We start from the raw sequence: 24,926 nt of genomic DNA on the forward strand, positions 1-24,926 counted from the left end.
TTTGGCTCAGGCCCTGGCTACAATATATTATAGTTTCTACAATGTAAGTTATTTGTTTCATCTCAGTTTCAAGAGTGAGAAGACTCCATTTCAAACCCTGGTTTCATTACCCTGTAGGGGCTGAAATTTCTGACCAGACCTACAACTCAGGTTCTGATTTACAAATTCAGTACACTTACCACTTTGTATTTTTGGCTTGCTTAACTTGCTTTTGAATACCATTGTGCTTTAAAAATCTTGTCAATTTTTCTATTATTTTTATTTCAAACCTCCAAGAATATATACATCTAGGTACCAAGTAGGTTAACATTTTAAAGCAAACATTATATGAATGAGCAAAAAGATTGTGTGTGTGTGTAATAAGCTCTATACCATGTGCCATTAGTAAGTCCCAAGTGAACAGCAGGGCTCTGATGAGTAATACCTGTGTGTCCTGGATTAAGAGCAGAGGGCACATTAGCAGCATTGTTTTACCTTGTACTGAATTTTATCCATTTCCCCTAATTTCATGAGCTCTAAGAAAGAATGGCATCGTGTCCGTTTATAAAACAGTACGCAGCCTACTTAAAAACAGATCCCAGAAATCACCTTAAGATCCAGTCAGTTTAATATAAAATGTTTTTAATTGATTTTGAAAACATTTAAAAAACAATTTTTGAGCACTTTCAATAAAAAAAGAGAACTGAAATGCTACTGCAATATTCAACTACTGTAGTTTTAGCAGGTACAACAGACAACAAAACATTGGGGAAATCTGACTTTTTGCACTAAATGAAAACATAAAACAGGGCTTGTTTTTGTCATTTATGGTGTAGTTAAGCACATTATAGTACAAGACTATTATATGAACCTCAGATGCAATGCACAAAACACTTTCCTTCTTTTCAGTTCAAAAGTCAGTGCTTATTGCAATTATATGCAAAATTATTTACTTCATGAAGTCTTATCATGATAAACAGTATGCAAAATGTTTTAAACATCAAAACAATGAAAATAATCTGAGAAAAAGAACATAGTCAACAATAACTAAGCAGAATTAGTAAACGTAAAAAATAACTTGTGAATAACTATGCTTGCCTGGTTAACATTGAACCAGTTTCAATACAGCCAAGAAAAAAAAAAAGTGGTTACAGGAATACCTAGTACTGTACAAGATAAGTCAATAACACTCATGCACATTTTGTGATCATGTATTAACATGGTGAAGCAAACTAAACTTAATTCTTCCTGCTGTAATATTCTCATGTAAGAGAATAAGAAATAGAAATATCTCATTGAGATCAATGCACATTGCTACATAAGACAATTTTATCTGTCACTTTGATGACATTTTGTCTTTTCATAATGAAACACATTTAAAAAGTTTAATCTGTGGACTGTATTGGTTGCATTTATCCTAAGAGATGTGCCTACCACAGGTTCAACAAATTTAGTGCAATATATGAACCCCGGAAAGTTTGCTGGACGAATTCAACCAAATTTAAAGTGTTTGCTGCAATACTGTACAGGGGGTTAAAAATCCTCCAGTTTTTATATTTTTATCAAAAAAGATTTCCATTATTTTCATATTAGTAGGAAGTTAATAATGTAAACATGGGATTAGAATGGCCTCAAAATCTCCTCTTCAGAGTATCTCATATAGAAAGGCTCTCATCATTTGTTAGAAGAAATCACACATTTTCCTTTGGGAATTGCGTACTTTGGTGTGCAGTAGTGCTGTGTCTCAATGTACAGTGAAGAAATAACTAGCCTAGGAAAAAATATCTAACAGATAATTGAATCAAGATAACAGCAAACACACACAAATGCCAATAACTAGGACATATCGATATATAAACCTCTGAGCCAAACCTAGCACCATTTATTTATCAAAATATATTAATACCCTACACCTTGCAAATTTAGTGAACAATGAAACCTTATTAAATTACACCCTTCATCACAACTGTTAAATATTCATTGATTGTAATCTTCTGATTGGCTTACTAATTGAGATAAAGGAAAACTTAGCTAGGTTCAAGGTAGCACAGCAATGGTTTAATGTCAGCTTTAAAACTTCATGGCAATTTTTAAATCTATGTGAAAGTAATCTTGAAAACAGTTAAATGGAGCTGTCAACTAGTGAGCAGACTTGTGCCAACATGAAATTCATAAATAATTATTCATAAAACAAAATGGGAGCCATTGAGAGAAACATTTTAAAACAAATCCTGAGTGCTTATTTTGCAATTGTGGTTATCACAATAAATAAATTAAGCATGTAATAAAATGCTCCTCTTCTTCAAGTAATATTGATATCCCCCTTTGTTTTATCAGAGATACAAAGATTTGTGGCTTCAGACCTTGGGTGGTGAAATGTTTTTTGTTCAGTTTTTTATGTTATCTCCCTCCTGCTTGTTTTTCAAAGAGGTCCCATGATCAAATTGTGTATTACTATATTCAGGAGGAGTGATGGAGTCAGTTACTAAGGTGAGGACTTAAGAATATTATAATTAAAGAAACTTCAAAATTAATCTTAAATAGAATTCTACCATATTATATGCATGCAGCAGCCATTGTGATGAAACAAAAAAATGATTTTACTATCCTTCTAAAATCCCCTATCTCAATTACCAAATAACAAAACATAAAGTATTTTTCTAACATGCTTGTTTTTATTCTATTAAATTACAATGTTTGGAGTTATTTACTTGTGTGTGTGTGTGTATCTGTTGGCTCCATATTAAAATCAACATTGTAAAATAAGATTAATGCAAGGTCACAAATATAAATGGCTACTAGTTTTTCCTTTTAAAAATTATAGTGCAGCTTTTGCTTTCCTTAAATTAATATTTAATTTTTTGTTACTTTTTCTACTTAAGCCCTTACTGCAGGTGCAAATGGTACTGAAGTCCCAGAAAGTCCTACAGAGATTTTCCACTCTACAGTAGCTCTATGCTTCAAGCCTAAATACTTACAATAACCTGAATATTATCCCTGTTTCAAGAACTTCTTGTCTACAATTCACCTTACCTATGATTTCTTACCTAAAAGATAATGCCAACAACAAAAAGCCTATGCCTAAAATCAATGGTTTCCTCTAAATTCTGTGTAGATCAACCAATGAATTAAAATGAACTTACACAAAATAAAGATCTAGCCTGTTCTTGTAAAAAGCTAGTCAGTCAACTGTTTACTAGCAAACAATGTGATTAAAATGGGGAACATTATACAATTTAAAACCTAATACTTGTTCTTCTACAGCCTACTGTCTTTTCAGAAACTTTTAAAGAACTGAGGCGAGTCTAACCATTTCCTATTGAAGAAACCACTTCTGCAGCAAACTCTTTTAAAATGTCACAATTAATAGTAAGTGTTTCTGCTGCGGGAGGCACTTCCATTAAGACAAATACAATACATATGTCTTTAGATACAGTGTGCTACATATTATAAAACACAATTTAACCCAACATTTCAACAGTAGGATGGTCCTTGCTTTCTATCCATTCAAAACCTGATGAAGTCATAGAACTCATGGATTCACTGCAAATTTGTTGAAATAATGGATCATTCTTTAAGTCTTCCAGTGTAGCTTCATCATCTTGTCCCTGCTGACGACCTGGATCAAACAGTAGATTTGGGTCTAACGTGTTCAAATCATTGATGCTGCCTGAGAGCTCAGAAGACAACCTGATATCACTAGGGAAATCGGACGCAGCACTGGTGAGGTCCGACGCTACCTGACCTACCAGCCGCTGGCTGGCTTGCAAGCCATCTCCACTCAACAGGTCTTTAACAGTGCTATTGAAATCTAGTTGTTGCTCTCCAATTTCTGATTGTGCTTGATTATCTCCAGGAGAAAAGCTGATCTGATCGGTGCTATTACTTTTGGTGAGGTAAGATGGTGTTTGGAATTCATATACAGAAGTGCTGGAATCGATCATATTCTGAGGATTGGCACTAGGAAAAACAGTGGAAGTTTCCAAAATCTGAGTGAGATTCATCCGAGCTGTGTAATTGGAAGGCAGGTTGTTCATGCCCAAACCTCTCACTGCATCATCGTTGTCAGAATCCAGTTTACTCAACAAAACATTGGTTATTTTTTTACTGTTTGTTTGCTTCTGAAGAGCGTTTGGGAAGGCCGTCTGCATCATGACTGTCAATGGAACTGACTGACTTCTTTGAGCTATGTTGTTGGCACATGCGTCTGTGTGAACATTTGTGAAGACATGAACTTCTGGGGTTACTGGACTCCCAAAGGGGGCCACATTAGATCGGGGGATATTAGATACTGGATAGAGGGTGCTTCCACTAAGATTACGTTGGCGATGAACAGCAGGGCTCACACTCCGACATCTGAAATTGCTGCTGGCAGACGAAGTAGTTCCTTTATTATCTAGAGGGGCAGGGACTGCAAAACCCTCCTGTTTGTTGGTGTTATTTACAGTGGCACCTTGATGCTGGACAGGAGAGACAGGAGTCAAACGACCAAAATGAGTGTCATGATGTCTGGACTGGGACTGATAAGACTGTCCAGGCACAGCAAAAGCATGAGGTTTCCTGAAACGGTCTTCCACTAGTTCCTGATAGCTTGGGAGAATGCCGTGTCCAGAAACAGATGAATTACCAACGCCACTGTACCCATTATTCATCCATTCAAGCTTGGTTTTGTCAGGGTGTGTGGCCATGGGTCTCTGCATCGGTTTCACAGGACTACTTGAGACAATGCTGGCATCATGATACGCCATACTGGAGCTTATAGGGGTAAATGCAAATGGGTTCCTGCATTCAACAGGGCTGGGAGGGACACTGCTGCTGCAGTTAGAATGTGGAGTACCAATGGGTGTGTGTCGGCTGCTTCCTAAAGCACTATCCACAGGTGTGGTCTGGGCTAGCCTGGAACACGGGCTCTCCCGTGACAGACTCTGAGACCCGGCAATCATTTCAGAGGTTGGGGTTGGGGTTGGGGTCGGTGTTGGAGTAGGAGTGGGTGTGGGTGTGGGTGTGTGGATCGGAGTGCCATTGCTATGGATCGGATGGTAGAAGTGAGTGCTGGAGGTGTGAGATGACATTGGAGCTCCTGGAGTCACTGACTGATTCTGAAGGGTCATTCCCAAGCAGTTACCATAAGAATGAGAATTGTTCATTGACATTTGCTGCTCCATGAGCACCAGCTCTTCCACAATACTATCTTGTGTGAGTTCATCATCAAAAGGAAAATAGCTTTCATTCGTTTGGGAAATTGAAGGCTCAAACTCTTTCAGTTCGGACTGTAGAGGTAACTGATCTGAAGACTGTGCTTGTATTTGATTCAAAGAAGATTCTTGTATCTGGCTATGTAGCTGCTGTGTATACGTGTCCTGCGGCATTCCTTCTAATTCCCAAACAGATTTCTCTAAGTCATTGATATCAGAGTGCTCAGGAATTGTCATAACACTGATATCTTGCTGTTGTTCACAGGCGGCGGATACAAACTCAGAATCCTTAGTGATCTGTTGCCATTCGTTTGGATTAAAGCTGCCATCTGTTTTTGAATCGCTGTCCAAGAGAAAGACGCTTCCTTCAAGTTTTACTTTTATATCTGGAGATGATGATGGTGTTTGCTGTTCCAAAGCTGAATCACTGGTTATAAGAGCAGAAGAATTCAAGGGCTGGTTTGCCATTATGTGTGAGTTGACATTTATTGATACCTTGCTAGGAATCAGAGCACCTGCTGTTGAACTTTCTGTTTTCCCTGAATGTGGAACCTTTTGGTCCTTCTTAACACTGCCTGGTTTCTGACCTTCTATGATAACCGCAGAAAACTGTTCCACAGTTGGTTTCTTTACAGGAGGCACCTGGGACTCTTGCAATACAGAAGAGAGTCGCTTTCTTGGACTTTTAGTGCATAATTTAGGGTCTTTATTTATTGAATCACCATTAGATGGTGAGCTGGTGCTGGTGAATGTTAAGTTCTGAGTGGCAACTGAGAGAGTGATAGTGCTTTGATTATTGCCTGTCGAAGCGCCTGGGAGAATTTCATTACAGCGACTTTTACATTTGGTCCTCTGGTCACAGACCTTAGTTGCTTTGACTTCAGTGACCCCTTCATTTGAAGGTTTTTGCGCTCCTCCATCAGTATTACTTTTCTGTCCCAAAAGGGCACTAGACATTGCTTTAGGAGCTTTAGTACCATCAGAGTTCTCTTGGCACTGCACAGGATGCTCGTCTGATGAGATTTCCGGTTCCATCTTGACTTCCACAGCAGACGTTCCCCCAGCACCGCTGGTTTTGGATCCAGGAGACTGAAGTGAAACAACAGAACCATTCTTGATCTGTGGAAAGGTCCTAGATTCTTCTGTTGTTCCCGTAGCACTGTTTACTGAGGCAGAATGTTTCAGAGGGGCACTGCTGCTGCTGGGTGTGAGGGATATTGCTGTCATTTTCACCACATTTAGAGAACTCATGTGTGAAGTGGGCACAACAGCGGTTTTGATGGGACTGCTAGTAAAGAGGACAGTAGTTGGAGAGCGAATGGTGAGTGCACTGGTGTTGGCTGGTTTAGGTAAGATCTGAGGGTAGCGGTTCCGGGCAGAACGATCCCCACCAGGACTGGCTGGGACGTTCTGAGGAGTCTTTGGTGCCTGTTTCACAGACTGCATGTGCTGAGTGACCACTTGTACATTGAGGGGAAGAACTTTGCCATCAGAAGAATTCATGGGACTTGGTGATGTTACCAATTGCCTGGTCCGCTGGACCTATTACAAAGTGAAAAACAAAAAAAATCAGATTTAACAAGTCTAGAAAATTAACTGTAGATCACATATCTATATAGTATTAAAAATTTTCATAAATGTTATGCTAAAAAGAAACAAGTTCCTATGTTAGATGAGAGTTCTTCTAGATGAGTTCTATACAGGCTTATAAATATTATAAATTATAATAAATGCAACACTGTGCAATATAGTTACAAAATACAATATTTAAGAACAACATTAAGATAATGAATATATACTAAAACAATTATTTTTAAGGAGATTATAAGAAAAGGAGATACGATCTTGAAGAAACACGCAACTATAAAGGTATCTACTGGAGTCTGTGCCAAGAAGATGACTCACTCACAGGGAGACTGTCTTACAAATGGTCTGCCTTGGACGTTAGTAACTAAACCACAGTGGGTGGGTCTCAGACAGAGCTTGTCTCTTCAAGTTTGCCCTATGGTGAATAGTGCAAGAATATGGTTGCCAGGTAGTTCACGTTTTATGACATGATAGCGATGATGATTAAGAACAAGAAAAACAAGATGAAATCTCTCCTCAATAATATCAACAACAATAACATAAAATAGCACCTTGTTTTAGCACAACACACTCTCATTGTAAAAGCCCCTTTCATCATAACCTCAGTTGTGTGAGATAGGAAAGGTTAAGACCACAACCTCTATTTGTTGATAAGGAAACAAGACTTGTAATAGCTGAGGGACTTGCCCAAGGTCCTATGTCCAGCAAGCCACAGAGCTAGGTCTATGTTAGCACATTAGAATTTTGTTCCATCTGAATGTTACAAAGAAAAAAGTTTAAACCCCAAAAAGCTTGCAACTGTGTCAGCTCTAAAAATGACTCATCTCTTACATAAAGCTCTCTCTGAATGGCTGTATGCATATTTTATATATCTTGGATCTTTGTATTCTTACTTACATTCATTGTATAGCTCACTTTGTAATCAACAAGGTATATTTTGAATAAAAGGCAGCCAACTAAAACAGAATCTATCTGTGGTCACAAAATTAGTTTATAACCGAATCTACACCACATTTGCCTCCTTCTCATGTACTACTTTTAATTACATGATCTATTTCGCACCACCCCAATGAGGCCAAACGCCATTTAATGACATTACCGGGATGGGACTAGGGACAGCTGCCACGACGATGCCAATAGGTTGAGGAGAGAGGATTGCAGGATTTCCATTAGAAAGACTAGTCACTCCATTGGTTGTAGTGCCTTCCGATTTTTTTGCTGAGGATTCCCCTGGCAAAGGGGATTGTAGTTTCTGTTCTTGCTGCTTCTTCTGGATTTTCCGTTGCAATTGCTGTTTAGCATCAATAGGCGATGGCAAAGTCTTCACTTGAGGCTGAAAGGAATTACTTTCAGCTGTAGGTATAAAAGCAGAAGGCTGGGTAATTCCTTTAATTCCTGAAAATAAACAGAAAGGAGAGCTAAAGTAAACACTCTCCTTCGTAAAAGGCAGTTACAGCTCTATTCGAGTACGTAACCATCTACTGGACAAAGCAACCAGAACCAGAAAATTTTAAGTCACAGTTTCTTTATAAAGCTTGAGTATTAGATTTCTAAGTTATAAACATCTGTCAATATGGTCTTGGTGGGACACTTTGAAATATGGTTTGACTCAGGTGACAGTTTCCATTAAACCAACAGTGACAGATGAAGAGTTTGAATAGTGCTATGTCATAAATGTGCAGAAGCTAAGATAAATAAATAAGAGAGCATGTTTTACATTCTACCAGATGTCAGAAATTTCCCTCCCTCCTTCTCTAATAAAAATCCATGAATTTTCATAACTTTAATATTCAGCCCACAAAGGGCACTCAGTAAATATTTACTGAAACCATCCATATCTTAGGGAAGAAATTATATGGGAGTGTCTTTAATTCTACCAGAAATTCATGAAAATAGGTACCACTATTTTAACTGCTGTACAATTATTCCAGTACAACCTATCAGAAATTAAGCAGGTTCTTAATAAGACTGAGGTTAAGATACTTTGAAAAAGCGTCGCTGAGAAAAAGGAATGATAAAATAAATAAGAGATAAATCTTAACTGAAGAAAAACTGACCATATAACAATGTTTTAAAATGCTCATTTCACATTTCGGGTATGGCGTTAGGGCCACTGGAGAGTGAAGCTGCGGCTGGTACGAGGAGTGGGGAGGAAACGAGAGGACAGCAGCATCCTGCTGGTGCACTTCGCCATTCCTCCCCCAGCCCTGTTTCTGCTTTTCATTGTTCAGTTAACAACAGCTTGGGGAGGGAGACACAGGAAGGAGAGAAGGAAGTAACTGTAAACTCTCTCCCGCTCCTCAATAACCACTCATCTTTTGACTCCCCCCACCCTCTACATCTCCTAAGTAGTCTTTTTTCCTCTTCAAATCCAGCCCAAATTGTTCCGCTCCCTCCTGGCCCCTAGCCACAGCTCTGGCTTCTTAGCACCTGCCTCCTGAGAGTTTCTGCCAAAGGCTCAAAGCTGTCTTACCCCCCCTGCCAGGGTTTCTGGACAGGAATGAGTTCCAAGCAGCTGACTTACAAAAGAACATTTGTAACACAACCTGTTCTCTATAATATGGAACTACATTTATAAAAAAAACAAATTCACTTTCAAAGGATGAAGATTAATCACTACAAAAGGTATTTAAAAAAATGTGGCAATGGCTAAGAACAAAATTTCAAGAGAGAGTCTAAAGATGTTTTGAGTGATAATGCAATTTTTAGTCATCTTCCCAAACTGACTACTTTCATAAAGGGAAAACATGTTCACATTTGTGATTCTTTGTATCTTTGTTTAAAAAACACACTTTTCTTTACATTTTATGTTTCAAAAAATCTTTCAATGTTTCTTCCAGACTTTGTGAACAATGTGGGAAACAAGAAAGACAGAGATGTTTCTTCTCCCCATTATACCTTCGTTCTCACCTCGTTCCAGGGCCCTTCCGGGCGTGTGCAGGGGCAGGAGAGCAAGAACACTGAGCACTGAAGGGCCCCTGTCTTTCAAAAACTCACTTTGCCAGAAGATAAGGACAGAGTGTGGTGTAACTGAGTTAACATGGGCTTTTAAGACAGACAAATCACTACAAATTCTGGCCTCACTATTTATCTGTCCACGGACAAATTTCTTCACCTCCCCAAGTCTGTTTCCGGGTCTGTAAGATGGGACTAAACATCACCCACCTTATAGGACTGCTGGGGGAATAAATCAGGTGTCAAATGCAAGCTATCTAGCCAGATAAGGCTGTCCAAGCAGTCTCCCACTCACGAACAAGTATGTGCAAACAGATCTGGGTCATACCGTTTGCATTTAGACAGGAAAAATTATGGCAAGGCTCTACTAAGAGATTCTTTTGCTGAAGTGGGCCCTCAACTGACCAAAAAATGACAAAATAATTACACATCAAACACTCCGCTCCCCCACAAAACTTAAAAGCTTCTGATAAGTATAAACTAAAAGAAAAAAAGATTATTAAAATGATTAAGATAAAAAGTGAAGTTATTTCAGAGACTATATTCTGGCTGAGATAGATTTTTTGTAAATTTAAAAATATTTACATTAAACAATTAGAAGAATCATCTCTGGAAAACAAGTTTTATATTAACACATTTTTCCTGTAGAGATTATAATTCCCTAGACTAATAACACAATTTACTCTTTTTTAGGTTTATAACATATGACCACGATGTGACATTTAAAACATTTTATTATATGCTTTAGACAACCATTAATTTAGAAAGAAGTAATTTATCCCAATAATATTGTTAATTCTAAAATTCCTATTTGAATGAAAATACTCATTTGCATATTAAAATCACTTCCTATTTTATAGTAATGTTTCATACAGTTTATTTTTGGGGATGTTTGTAAGTTTTATCTGAGCCAAACTGATCACACATGCAGTGGAGAAAGACACTCCAGGGGAATAAGAGTTCTGCAGCTTCTTTTATGCATTTGAAGTAAGGCGGGAACTACATGGAAGTGGGAGAACCAGCTGGGCATTGGATTACAGGACTGTTAACAAGATTATGTGCTTGCTCTCTGGAGGGTTGATACCCCCTTCTGGGAGTATTCTGGTATTTCAAAGGTGTGTTAACATAGATAACCTAGGTCTGGCTTAAAATCTTTCACTAAAAAAATTACAGGCCTGGGACACGACTACTCACCATGATCTGCTCAGTTAGAAATTTTCTCTCTCTCTTTTTTTTTTTGTGAAACTAAATCATCTCACATTGTCCTAAGATCATTTTATTTATAAGCATTAGTTTCTGGGATAGGAGTCTTTTCAAGTAATTTTAAAATTTAAGCTCATCTAATACGTATTACTTTAGGTACACATATAAAATTAACAGTACAAATACATGTATTCTTTCAATTTTAAAACAGCAGTGGAAGAGTTACTATTAAGAGGGAAATGTTAAAAGTTTCATATCTCAGCAGAGCAATATACATAACGATAGCTTTAATCTTTAAAATGAAAGGACTGTTATTAATTACCATTTTTGTTGGCTCCACAAAACCCATATGAATTTATTGTTAAGTGAAGAGTGAACTCATACGAATACTAAAAAGACAAAATAGTTCTTTGGCTAAACTCTTTCTTTTCCTACCAGCTCTGAAGATAATAACACCCCTGCCAGTTTTGCTGGTGCACAGTGACTTTGTACCTGGTGGTGCCGCTGCCATTACAGTCAGAGCTGCCATGGACTTGGTGCCGATGTAATGACTTTTCACAAGGAAGCGGGCCAGTTCCAGGACTGTGTCAAACGGCTGGCTTAACACTTTCTGGGCCCATTCACACACGAGGCGGCAAGCAGAAGAAATAACTTCCTCGTCAATATTTTGAAGCTGCCCAGAAGGTTCAGCTCCTTCCAACTAAACAAAAGAAAAAGAAACGTTAAATTGTAAAAGAAGGTTTAGAGAAATTAAGCAGAAGCACATTCAAGATATGCAATCTTAATTAAATGGTAGAATCCAAATCTGTCAGGTTGAGCACTATGAAGAGACATGTGGGCAGGCATCGTAAGAGCCTTGCATGTAGAAGGCCCATCTGCACCTGCGCCCACCAGAGGCGCTGTGAATACAACATTTAAGTGGTTGTTAAACCTACATGGAGACTAAGAGACAGTTTAAATCTTTCTGAAAGTCTTTTCTGATATCAGTAAAACCATACCACTAGTCATTATTTTCTCTTCTGCAGACATGTATAACATACATATTATTCTACAATGTAATCTTTCCTTCTGACAATATATGTACTGTCATATATATTATGGATATATTTACAAATTGGTAAGTTTAGGTCTATCTTGTCCCCTCTAGTTTCAGAAGTCATGTTAATTTAAGTCATATATGCTAACATTTTTCAGCCACTGTTCAATTTTTTCTCATTTATTTTGTAAAAGGCAGAGTTCCAGGTCCCTAGTTTTATCCAAACGAGACTATGCAGCATACATGTCAACGTTGACTTAAGGTACAATTCAACTTATGAAAAAGAAAAGGCAGAATTCTTACCCCATCTCCAGTTTTGTGAAAGTCAAGATTGGGCAGTGTTGGCATATGAACAAAAGCTTTTTTCCTTAGTCCACTGTAGCAATATGTAATGAACAGTTAAGGTCTGAAGTATTCTAAGTTAGATGGACTGCTTACATAATTAGCACCTGAGAAGTAACCATGTATGAAGTGAAAATAAAATCAGAATGAAATAACATCTACTTTTTGAGTTTTTCAGTAAAAGAAAGAAATCTTATAAACTTAGGATCTGTACTCCTTTGAAATGTGAACAGTCTTTGTAGAATGTTACTGTCTTAAGAAAAACAAAATAATTTTCATCTGTTATAAATTTAATGAATAAATGTTTCTAATAAGCTGTGCCAGCCACCAGTAACAAACAGGTCAGAAGGAAAGAAATATCCAGATGGAAACCTGGAACAGAGAAGGGAAACTTTAGCCCAGGGCACTGGGACAAAAACAACTCTTAAGAGTGTCACAAGGGCTTTAACCTTTTCATTTCTCTTTTTCCACTGAAACACACAGGATTATCACCTGCAACATGCCAAAGACACATCAAGACACTGTTGTTTGTACTCAGAAAACAAGGGCAGGTCATGTAACACACGGTGAAAGAACACCTGGAACCATTCTAGAAAAGCAGCCTTCCAGCATCCCCTTCCTCTCCTCTCCACTGCAGTGAATTTTTATGCTGTGAAAAAGGCCAAGAGCTAAGCAGAGAGAGATGAAGTACTTCTAATATGATACAGAGACCCTCTATCTTATTCCAAGAGTAGAAAGAACTTTAATAAACTCTTAATTTTCATTTCCTTATTTCTGTTTGTTTGCTCCTAAGTATTTCTCTATCACAAGAGGAACCTGGTTTTAATTTTAATACAGATTTTAAACAGTTGGCTGAAAAATACTTTAAAGCAGGGGTCCCCAACCTCCCGGTCTTGGACCAATACCAGTCTAGGCCTGTTAGGAACTGGGATGCACAGTAGGAGGTGAGACTGGGTGTAATGTGCTTGAATCTTAAATCATCCTGAAACCATGCCCCCACCCGGTCCGTGGAAAAAGTGTCTTCCGCAACACGGGTCTCCAAATGCCAAAAAGGTTGGAGACGGCTGCTTTGAAGACAGCACTAATATTCCAGTACAAGTTCCACAAGGAAATTTTTTGAATGTTATATATTTTGCAAAAGAGATCCCTATGTTTCTAAATAAGAGGAAGGAAGGAAAGCAAGTTAACACATTCCTCCGTTTGAATTGATCATTTACAACTGCTATACTGCGGCATGCCGTGGTCATTCTTGTTAAAGAAAAGGAGATCAGGCCACTAAGAACACATTACAGTAACAAAACAAAGGTGAAATCGATCAGTCTTAAATATCCACTATTTGTTATTTCTCTTGCAGTTTGATACACAGCTGGGAAAATTACATTGGTAATTATTCCACTAAGTACTTTTGCATTGTTCATATTTACTGATTTAAATTTATTTCTAAATATAGTTGCTAACTGAACTACAGCAACAGGTGTCCTGTAATATGTGAAAATTCAGACATTACTAAAAATCATCCTGGTAAAGGATATTTAGATTTGCCTCTTGTGCCCAGACGACGTGCCTTCATGTTTGGAAAGACATTTTTCATAATCTTTCCAAAGTCAGCAGCACTTAGTGGATGGTAACCAAGATTGTCACAATAGCTCCTGCAAAAGAAGGAAGGACCAATTTAGAGAGCAACACAACTCAGAATTATACAGTGCAGTGCTATTTCAATAGAATTCTATCCCTTCGACAAAGTGAAAAAACACATCATCTCCAAGTCATTCACCACAGCTTTCACTGATACATGGTCTTCATTCTCTCTGGAGACTAACTCAGGGTTAGATTATTTTATCCTCAGGGTGTACTGTATCGCTGCCTTCAGTAGCATTCAAGAAACTTTCAGTAAGAGATAGGTGGGTGGTATGAAGTTTTTCAATGACAATCCAACCCTGCATTCTGAATTGGGTATATCCAGCTCAAAACAGTAAGGCCGTAAGTTTCCACATATATACATATAGGTATATATATGGCATACACACATCAGGTATTAGAGACAAAACCACTACACAGTTTAATACAGAAACATGATATATTAGAACAAAAAGGGATCTTACAGATCAACTATACTAACACTCTCATTTCACCCATAAGGGAAGCCACAGAGAGAAGTTCCAAAGGTCCAGTGTTCTCTTCTCACCCCTACCCTCCTTATTATTGCCAGGAAAAAAGTACTTTGTAGGGCAGTATCTTCAAGTGAGACCAGGGAAACAAACTCAGTCTTAATTACTCCTGGAATCAGCTGTTGTTATTCTCTAAAAGTGCCAGTCACAGGTAAAAGGACAATCTCTCCTCTAGCAGCTCAGCAGCAGGCCAAAGCCATAACTTGCTGTGGCTGCCAAGACCTTCTTCACAACTGCTGGCCTTTCAGAGAACCACTACCCGAGAAATAACGAAGAGGAAGTCAGAGGAATTTCCAAGTGCTTCAATCAAGTCCCCCCCGCCCCCCGCCCCTTTAGCATCAACCAGAGCAGCTTCTTGATGAAGACGTGCATGTGGGGGAGAGCCAAAGTAAGAGATTTAGGATGAAGAAACAAAGGAAAAGAACCAGAAGGCTTTTATTAATATCCTGACATTACTGAAGTGACCTGAACACAAGAAGTTGAATTAGGAGATACTCAGGATGACGTAAGGACCCCTGGGAGTCTTAATAGAGAGAAAAGGGATAGGTCTGGAGACAATGGCATTTTTCTTGATCACGCCCTCCCTATGCCCACATTGCCCTGGTGAGGGTGGGCAGGGGAAGAAGCTAACACATGTGGAGAGTTCCCTCTACAGAAGTATCTGAACATCACATTTAAATTGAGACTAACTACAATACTCTGGTTCAGGGATCAAGGTTTAAGTATAAGCTGAAGAGGTGACTGTTTCTGGGTGCTGACAATTTAATGAATTATATTAAGTCATAACCATTTTGGCAGCAAGTTAAATCAGTCACCTTCATGGCTTAAACCAGCACAGAAAGAAAATGTGCATGAGGCTCCTTTGCACGGAAGGAACTGCACACATGCTATTTCCCCTGTCTGGATCATTACTTTTCTTGACCTTCGAGTCCTAACTTAAATGTTATGATTTTGAAAGGATCTCTTCTATCTACCACAATGCCCTCCTGCTACACCTAGCCACATTCACTATTAGTGTACTTACACTAAGCAACAGCCAATTTACTTGTTTCCTCAATCAGGGCAGTGACCATGTACAGGGGTGAGCAAAAGTAGGTTTACAGCTGTATGTGAAACAGTTATTCTTGTATTATTAAGTACTATATTATTTATTTATATTACAACTGTAAACCTACTTTTGCCCACCCCATGTATCTGGTTCACCATTTTATTCTCAGCACTAGGAGCAAGATTTAAGAATCACATTAACCCTTGATTTGACATTAAGTATGCAGTATTTAAAATGACAAGAAACTTTAAACAAACATACAAAAATACAAAAACAAACAAACAAACAAGCAACCCAGCAATCCCCCCAAACCAATGCCCATGGGCTCCTATGATTGCATAGGCAGATGGGCCTAAAAACACTGACACTAAAGAAAGAAAAGCAGGGCAATGAGCCTGACGAGGGACAGAATGTATCCATTCTTATCCTCTCTCTGTGATTAGATTCTGATTTTTTCTATTGTATTAGTATGCCAAAACTTTTTAATTTGGTAGATGTGATAGGTAAAAAGGCTGGCAAAGTTAACGATCAAGATGACCAATTTGCTTGTCAAAATGGAACTAATCCTAAGTGAGATTTCAGATGCTCACCACCTGAGTTCATCTGGAAATTGATTCTTAATTTTTTTGTTACAAGAGAGGAATTCACCTTTAGAATGACTTTAAAAATAATAACCTTATCTTTAGTGGATATAAAAAATATCTTGTAGACACATAAACAGCTCAAATTATTCTTCCTGAATACAAAGGAAACAAAGTTTAAGAATAAAACATCTTATGATTCAAAATTCTATACTGTGACATCTTATACATCAAAGACAAAATAAGAGAGTCTCAATTTAAAGGCAACAATAACAATGCTGGAAACATGTCCTCAGTTGCTCTAATTCTGTGAAATCTTGGAACTGAAAATGAGCTCAGCAGTTGTATGGTTCAACTTCCTGCCAGAGGAGGAAACGGCCATATCCCCAAATGATGGGCCACTGCAATGTGAACACCGCCCTGATGGGGAAGGCGTTATTGAGGTAGTCTACCCAATTTTCAGCAGTTCTCATTTTCAAAGAAAAAGAATTTCATTGTTAAAGCCCCTCCTCCACTGGGAATATCTGGCTAGTCAATGATTCTGCTTTTAATCTAATTCAGTAGGTATTTATACGCTACCTAGTCATAATTTTTAAATCCAGTGCTATATGACAAACCATAGGCCATTCCAGGACACATGGAGATCTTTGTTAGTTTGTGTCTCGTTTTCCTGCTTCGTAACTAATTGCATGCTGATCAAGCAAGATACAAGTTAGGTGTCAACACCTAGCTCAGTGTCAGATTATATTTATGTAAACTCAAAGATGGGGAGAAACACAGAATGTTCTGTTTATAAAATAATAAACACTTTGATGCCATTCTTAAAATCAGTTCCTTTACTGTCACACTTTTCCTCATTAAAAAGTTAAAAAAATTTATTTTACGAAGACAGAAACATCACTGTGAGAGAAAAACACTAATAATTCAACACTAATAATTGAAAAACTGCAATATTTGGTTGGCCAAAAGTCCATATGTTGTTTTCTGTAAAATAAAAGACACATTTCTCATTTTTACTGATAACTTTATTGATTTGGATATTTTGAGTATGTCAGCTACCTCCTGAGTGGTATAACTTTGATTGTTCTCAATTAATGCCTGGATTTCATTGCTACCAACCTCAACTGGTCTACCCAACCGTGGGGAAATTATCCAGCAAGAAACTCCCAGCATGAAACTTTGCAAATCACTACTGACATGTTCGATCAGTCACAGCACCTCCATACACTACATTTTTACCTTTCTTGAAATAATAAAGCATAATATGCCAAAATGTTGTGTATCTTCTTCCATCTTCAATATTAAAATGGCTATACAAAAATTCACCAATTTTGATTAAGTTTTTTAAAAATGCAAGCTGATATGACAGCTGTCACAATACAATCTAACAAAATTGTTTCGAATGAAGTTAAAGACAATTAAGAATCCAGAAGCCACCTTACAGAAAAAACAAAACAAACTTTGGGCCAATCCAATACTTCACTTTCAATAAGGGATAGAACTAAGAAGAGAAACAAGGAAACAGAAGACATAAAACAACAGTACAAATCAACTATACCTAAAATATAATCTACAGAACAACCCACCTGACCAAGCAACCAGAGAATATACATTCTTCTCAAGTGCACATGGATTATTCTCCAGGATAGATGGTATACTAGGCTATAAACACAACGGTACACTAAAAGTAATAAATCTATACAAAATATTTTCTCCAACTATAATGTGTTGGAATATGAAATCAATAACTGAAAGAAACTGAAAATTCACTCATATGTAAACTATAAATGGGTCAAAGAAGAAATCACAAGAAAAATTAGACAATACTCTGAGATAAATAAAAATGAAAGCACAACATACCAAAATTTACAGGATGCAGTGAAAGTAGTGCTTAGAGGAAAGTCTATGGCTGTTTATGCCTACATTAAACAAAGAGAAAAGCCTCAAGTGAGTAACATAATCTTCCATTTTAAAGATCCAGAAAAATAAGAGGAAACCAAATCCAGTGCAGACAGAAGTAATAATAAGGATTAAAGTGGAAATAAATGAAATAGGAAATAGAAAAAAATTAACCAACCTAAAACTTGTTTCTTTGAAAAGATCGATGAGGCTGACAAACCTTTAGCTAAACCGACCAAGATGGAAAAAAAAGGATTCGAATAACTGAAATCAGGAATGCAAGTGAGACATTACAACTACTGTTATAGAAATAAAAGGGCTATAAGAGAGTACTATGAAAAACTGTATGCCAATGGAATAGACAAATTCCTAGAAAGGCATAAAGTACCAAAATGGACTCAAACTGAAATGAGACAATTTGATCTATAAAAAAAGACTGAATTAGTCATTTAAAAAATACCCACAAAGACCTGGCCTAGATGACTTCACAGGTGAATTCTACTAAACTATTAAAGATCAATACCAATCTTTTATAAACTCTTTAATAAAAACAGAAAATACTTCCAAACTCACTTTGTAAGGCCCGCATTACTCTGACTCCAAACTAGACAGAGATATCATAAGAAAAATGCAGAGCATATCCTTATAAATATATGTGTAAAAATCTTAAAATTGTTTTTATTATATGGCTTAGGCTTCTGGTCAACATGGAGGCGTAGGGAGACATGCTTTGCATTCTTACACAACCACAGAAAAGATAGCAACTAGATCTCAAAACAAACAACATCCAGAATAATCAGAAAATCATGCTGTGTGGAAGCCTGACAACCAAGGATTTAAAGAAGCCACATTCATCCAGACAGGTAGGAGGGACAGAGTCTCGGAGATAAGCAAGAGAGGCATGGAGACATGATGTAGAACAGAGAGGTGGAGACGGAATGGAGAGTCTCACATTCAAGTATGGTGGATAAAAATCAGAAGGGACACCTTGGGAGCAAGCAAGCCCAGTCCCAGGCCAGACCAAAAGGCCCAGGGATCTAGTGCCAGGAAGATAAATCCCCATAACTTCTAGCTATAAAAACTAGTGGGGGTGTAGGCTGCAGGAGAAACTGTCATATTTTCAGGAGACTGTTTAAAGGGTCCACACAGACTTAGAAGGTATGCAAACCCACCCACTCTGGGATTCAGCACCAGGGCAACAGATGGAAGGGCATCAGTCACATATGGGAAGTGGGGGAAATGACTGGAAATGGGATGAGAGCCAGGCAAACCTCCAGAAGCTAAGCAGCTGCACAGTCCCCTCTCTGAGCACCCAAAATCCCACAAAGTGGTGAGGAGGGTTGCCCCACCCTGGCAATTACCTAAAACTCTGCCTCACACAATTTACAGGTGTTTTTTTCTACAACAGGCCACACTACTAAGACAGGGTGTCAAAGCAGCTCTACCTAACAAACAGAAACAAACACAGAGAGGCTACCAAATAGAAGAGACAAAGAAATATGGCCCAAATGAAAGAATACAACAAAACCCCAAAAAAGAACTAAATGAAACAAAGATAAACAACCTATCAGATGCAGAGTCCAGGTGATCAGGATGCTCTAAGAATTCATGAGTACAGCAACAACATAAAGGATAAATGAAGGTACACTAAGCAAAATAAAGAAAAATCAACAGGGAACCAACAATCAAAAGAAGGAAGCCAAGATTCAAATCAATGATTTGGAACATAAGGAAGAAATAAACATTCAACCAGAACAGCAAGAAGAAACAAGGACTTAAAAAAATGAGGATAGTATAAGGACCCTTTGGGACATCTCCAAACATACTAACATCCGAATCATAGGAATGCCAGAAGGAGAAGAGGAAGAGCAAGAAATCGAAAACATATATGAAAAAAATAATGAAGGAAAACTATGCTAATTTGGCAAAGGAAATATACATACAAGTCTGGGAAAGGTAAGAGTTCCAACCAAGTTGGGGCCAAGGAGGACCACACCAAGACACATCATAATTAAAATGCCAAAGTTCAAAGATGAGAGAATCTTAAAAGCAGCAGGAGAAAAGCAGAAAGTTACTAACAAAGGAGTTCCCATTAGACTATCAGCTGATTTCTCAAAAGAAACTTTGCAGGCAAAAGGTATTCAAAGTGATAAAAAGCATGAACCTACAACCAAGATTACTCTAATCCAGAAAAGCTGTCATTTAGAATGGAAGGGCAGATGGAGTGCTTCCCAGACAAGGTAAAGTTAAAGGAGTTCATCATCACCAAGCCCTTATTATATGAAATGCTGAAGAAACTTATTTAAGAAACAAAAGAAGATAGAAACTATGAACATCAAAATGACAACAAATTCACAATTATTGGTAACAATCTAAAAAAACTAAGCAAACTACCAGGACAGGAACAGAATCATAGATATGGAGGTCATGTGGAGGGTTATTAGCTGAGAGGGGTAAAGGGGAGAATCGAGGAAGGGTACAGGGATTAAGAAGCATAACTAGTAGGTACAAAATAGACAGGGGGCTGTTAAGGATAGTATAAGAAATGGAAAAGCCAAAGAACTTATATGTACAACCCATAGACATGAATGAAGAGCAGAGGACTGCTGGAGGGAAGGGGGCGGGTTCTAGGCAGAGGGGTGCATAAGAGGGGAAAAACGGAGACAACTGCAAAAACATAATCAATAAAATATATTTTTTAAAAAGTTTGTATTTATTGATTTTTAGAGAGAGAAAGGGAGTCAGGGCGGGGGGGGGAGCAAGGAGGAGAGAAAACACTGATTTGTTATTCCACTTATTTTTGCATTCATTGGCTCCTTCTTGTGTGTACCCTGACTGGGATCAAATCCACAACCTTGGCACATCAGGACAATGTTCCAACCAACTGAACTACCTGGCCAGGGCTGCAGATAGATAGGTAGATAGATAGATAGATAGATAGATAGATAGATAGATAGATAACCCTAAGGAATGTACTAAAACACTGCCATTAGAGTTAATTAACCAGTTCAGGAGACAAAATCATATATAGTCACATGCCAATTAAGGATGGGAATATGTTCTGAGAAATGTGTCAGGAAGTGAATCTGTCATTCTTCGAACACTGTAGAGTGTAGTACTTACACAAACCTAGGTGGTATAGCCTACCACTGTAAATTGTATGTGCTATAATTTTATATGACCAGCAGCACGGTAGGCTTATTTACACCAGCACCACCACGACCACGTGAGTAATGCACTGAGATATGACATTAGGATAGGGAGGACATCACTAAGCAATGGGAATTTTTTTCAGCTCCATTACAATCTTATGAGATCACCATCATATACATGGTCTGTCACTATTGACAAAAACATTGTTATGTGGTGCATGGCTGTATAAAAATCAGTCTTATTTCTATACACATGTACAATCAAAAGTGAAATTTAAAAAGTAACTCCATTTACACTATTTTAAAAGAACACTAGGAATAAGCTTAACAAAATAAGTACAAGATTTTTTACATGAAAACTACAAAATATTCTTGAAGAAAACTAAAAATCTGAGTAAACAGAAATACATTCCGTGTTCATGGATTGGAAGAATATTGTTAAGCTGGCAATAGTCCTAAATTTATCTATTGACTAAATACAATCTTTATGAAAATTCCTCTGCCTTCATTACAGAAATTAACAAGTTAATTCTAAAATCCATGTGGAAATTTAAGGAAACCAGAGAGTCAAAAAAAATGAATCTGGAAAGCTGACACTTCCCTATTATCAAAACTTATGACAAAACTAAAATAACCAAGACAGTGTAATGATATCATAAAGATCCAAAGAACAATGGGACAGAATTCAGAGCCCAGAAGTAAGCCCATACATTGATGGCCAATTGATTTCCACAAGGGTTCCAAGACCATTCAATGGGGAAGAAATAATCTTTTCAACAGATGATGCATGGTTGTTGAATATCCATGAACAAAAGAATGAATTTGGGTACCTGCCTCACACCACATATAAAATTTAAATAAAATGCAAAGATCCAAATGTATGAGCTAAAGCAATAAAATTCTTATAATGAAACAGTATAAATCTGCATGACCTTGCATTAGGCAACACTTTGTTAGTTATGATAGCTAAAATCACAAGCAACCAAAGGAAAAAATAAATTTCATCAAAATGAAAAACTTTTGTTCACCAGAGGACACTGTCAAAACAATGAAGACAGCCCACAGGTGGGAAAATATTTACAAACCATAATATATCTAGTAAGAATTTAGTATATGGAATATGTGTATAACACATAAATAAACAATAAGACAAATAATTAAAAATCAGAGAAGAATGTGAATAAATATTTTTCCAAAGAAAATACATAAATGGCCAATAAGAACATGAAAAGTTACTTGGCATCATCAGTCACCAGGGAAATACAAATTGAATCTGTGAGCTACTACTTGACATGTGGCTAAATGACCATAATAAAAAAGACATGAAGGTGTTGGCAAGAATGTGGAGAAATATAATCCTCATAATTGTTAGTGGGAATATAAAATGGTGCAGTCATTTTGCAAGACAGTTTGGTAATTCCTCAAGAAGTTAAAATAGAGTTACCATATGACCCAGAAATTCCACTCTTCAGTATATGACCAAGAGAACTGAAAACCTATGTCCATACAAAACCTTATACACAAATGTTCATAGCAGCATTTTCATAATAACAAGAAGTAGAAACAACTCAATGTTCACTAAATGATGAATGGATAACAAACTGGTATATTCATACAATGGAATATTATTTGACTATAAAAAGGAACGCAGCACTAAATATATGATACAACATAGATAAACCCTGAAAACATCAGGATATATGAAAGAAACCAGAGGAAAGGCCACATAATAAATGATCCCTCTTATAAGAGATGTCCAGAATAGGTAAACTGATACAGGCAGAGAGTAGATTATTTGTTGCTAAGGTCTAGGAGAAAGAAAAATGGGTTGTGACTCCTAGCGGATATGGAATTTCGGGGCAATAATGAAAATAGTTTCACATTGTGGTGACGAATGCATGACTTTATAAATATACACTCAACTGTATAATTTAAAACTGAGTATTATAATATGTGATTTGTATCTCAAAAGATAAAAATCTAAAGAACAAAAGAAAAATTTATAGTTTTGCCTATCTGTAAAATAACTGCCTTAGGACGTGTAGTAAACTGAGATTTTTGCCAATACATATTCTGAATCATATTCTTTAGGATTGTGGAGTGGAAGTGATTCATTTGCTGAGACATTTGTGGCTGAAATTGATCAGTATAGTTTTTTCTAAACTTTAGTCTACTATTTCTAATCAGCTAAAATATTTAAAATATAATTAAGGCTTGGGAAATTCTACTCCACATATTTTAATCAAGAGAAGACTAGCATTTGGAATGAGTTTCTAGATGTAATAGGGATCAAATCAAAAAGCCCAGCCTTGAAGTCAGAAAACCTGGGTACAGGTTGTCTAGAGCATTTACTTCTGAGTCATAGTGACCTCATCCATAAAGCAGGAATAGTATCTGCTTCCATTTATTTTATGCAGATGCTATAATATTAAACAATATATTATAAATTTGAGAAAGTATACATACATGCTTAGGCCTGACCTATATGTCATTTAGCACATGAAATGTTCACTATTTTAATGCTTTTAAAACAAACATGTTTCAAGAATCTATTTCTACCTTCAGGGTTGTCCTAAGAGTTTAATTTACACCGATTAACACAACAGAAAATATAAACTTAGGCTGTAAGCACAAAAGTATCCACATACAAAATTAATTATTACACATAACTAAAAAATTTAAATAATCAAATAGATGGAAAAGAAAGGACTGGGAAGAACAGTTGTGCCAGGAAACGATGGAAACAAAGCTGTCAAATTTAAAAATCTGCACATTTGAGATTCTACCCAGAATGAAAGCAAACAGATTTTTAGGAATGCTAAAACAGGCTACATATTATTTAATAAGAAATCCACTTGAGATTAATGCTTTGTTTCTCCATCATGCAGCAGGAAGAAGCAGCAGGATCTGCGGTTGTTACTGCCTCTGTTGCTATGTGTCTGCATACACCAGAGTTTCTGGATAGAAACTCCTCTTCCTCCAGCTTCCTCTATTGGTCAGATTTAAAGACCAGGAACTTTTTAGGAACATAATAATGTAAACTGCCTAAAACAAAATGATACAAATGATAAACATAAAAGGATGGGCATATATGTATATATACAGGGTGGGGTAAAAGTAAGTTCACAGTTGTACATATGGAAAATAATATAATAATTAATAAATAATAAGAGAATAAACTGGTTTGTGTACTCACAATTGTAAACCTACTTTTGACACACCCTGTATATATTTATATTAGACAAATATCCAGAGTGGGTTGTAAATATTGACATTAGAGAAAACTTTAAGACAAAATACATTAAATATGACATGAATACATTTTTGTTGATAGCAGGCAAAAACTATAATAAAGATATATATAATCATTATTTTTCCTTTTGTCAAATATCCCGAGATCTATAAATTAAAATCCATTAACTACTACAAGGAACATCACTTTTGTAAAAGATTAATATACTATTTATTCTCAACTGATAAACTATAAGAAAAAAAATTTTTAAATAGAATTTAAAGGATTTGAAAAAACACAGGAAAATGAATTTAGTACATATTAATATACAGTGAATAAACAGTGTAATATAATGAGAATGTCCAGAAATATTTATAAAAACTGATAATGTGTTAGGTTGAAAATAAACTTTAACTGAAATGAATACTTCGTGACCATACTACAATAAAACAAAACAAAATGGGGGGGAAAAAAACCCTTAAGGATATGAAAGGCTTAAAAAAACCCACTTTTAACTATTTGGGTCAAAGAAAACAATAAAGCTATAAT

General features: G+C 36.8%; 1 protein-coding gene across 2 annotated transcripts in view; it reads right to left on the bottom strand.

Annotated features, from left to right (window-relative positions):
* Window positions 1-589: 589 nt before the first annotated feature.
* RFX7 (regulatory factor X7) overlaps window positions 590-24,926 on the bottom strand; it is a 114,576-nt gene continuing 90,239 nt past the window's right edge. For both annotated transcript variants that reach the window (XM_045822633.1, XM_045822632.1), the window contains exons 6-10: window positions 13,830-13,946; window positions 12,259-12,343; window positions 11,412-11,619; window positions 7,861-8,156; window positions 590-6,716 (exon numbers count right to left, since the gene is read on the bottom strand). In XM_045822633.1, the coding sequence (XP_045678589.1) occupies window positions 3,441-6,716; window positions 7,861-8,156; window positions 11,412-11,619; window positions 12,259-12,343; window positions 13,830-13,946 (3,982 nt within the window). In that variant the 3' untranslated portion in view covers window positions 590-3,440. The remainder of the gene's footprint in view (window positions 6,717-7,860; window positions 8,157-11,411; window positions 11,620-12,258; window positions 12,344-13,829; window positions 13,947-24,926) is intronic.

The sequence above is a fragment of the Phyllostomus hastatus genome, unplaced genomic scaffold (assembly GCF_019186645.2).
Source record: "Phyllostomus hastatus isolate PE091 unplaced genomic scaffold, TTU_PhHast_1.1 phas_scaffold_501, whole genome shotgun sequence".
NCBI lineage: Eukaryota > Metazoa > Chordata > Mammalia > Chiroptera > Phyllostomidae > Phyllostomus > Phyllostomus hastatus.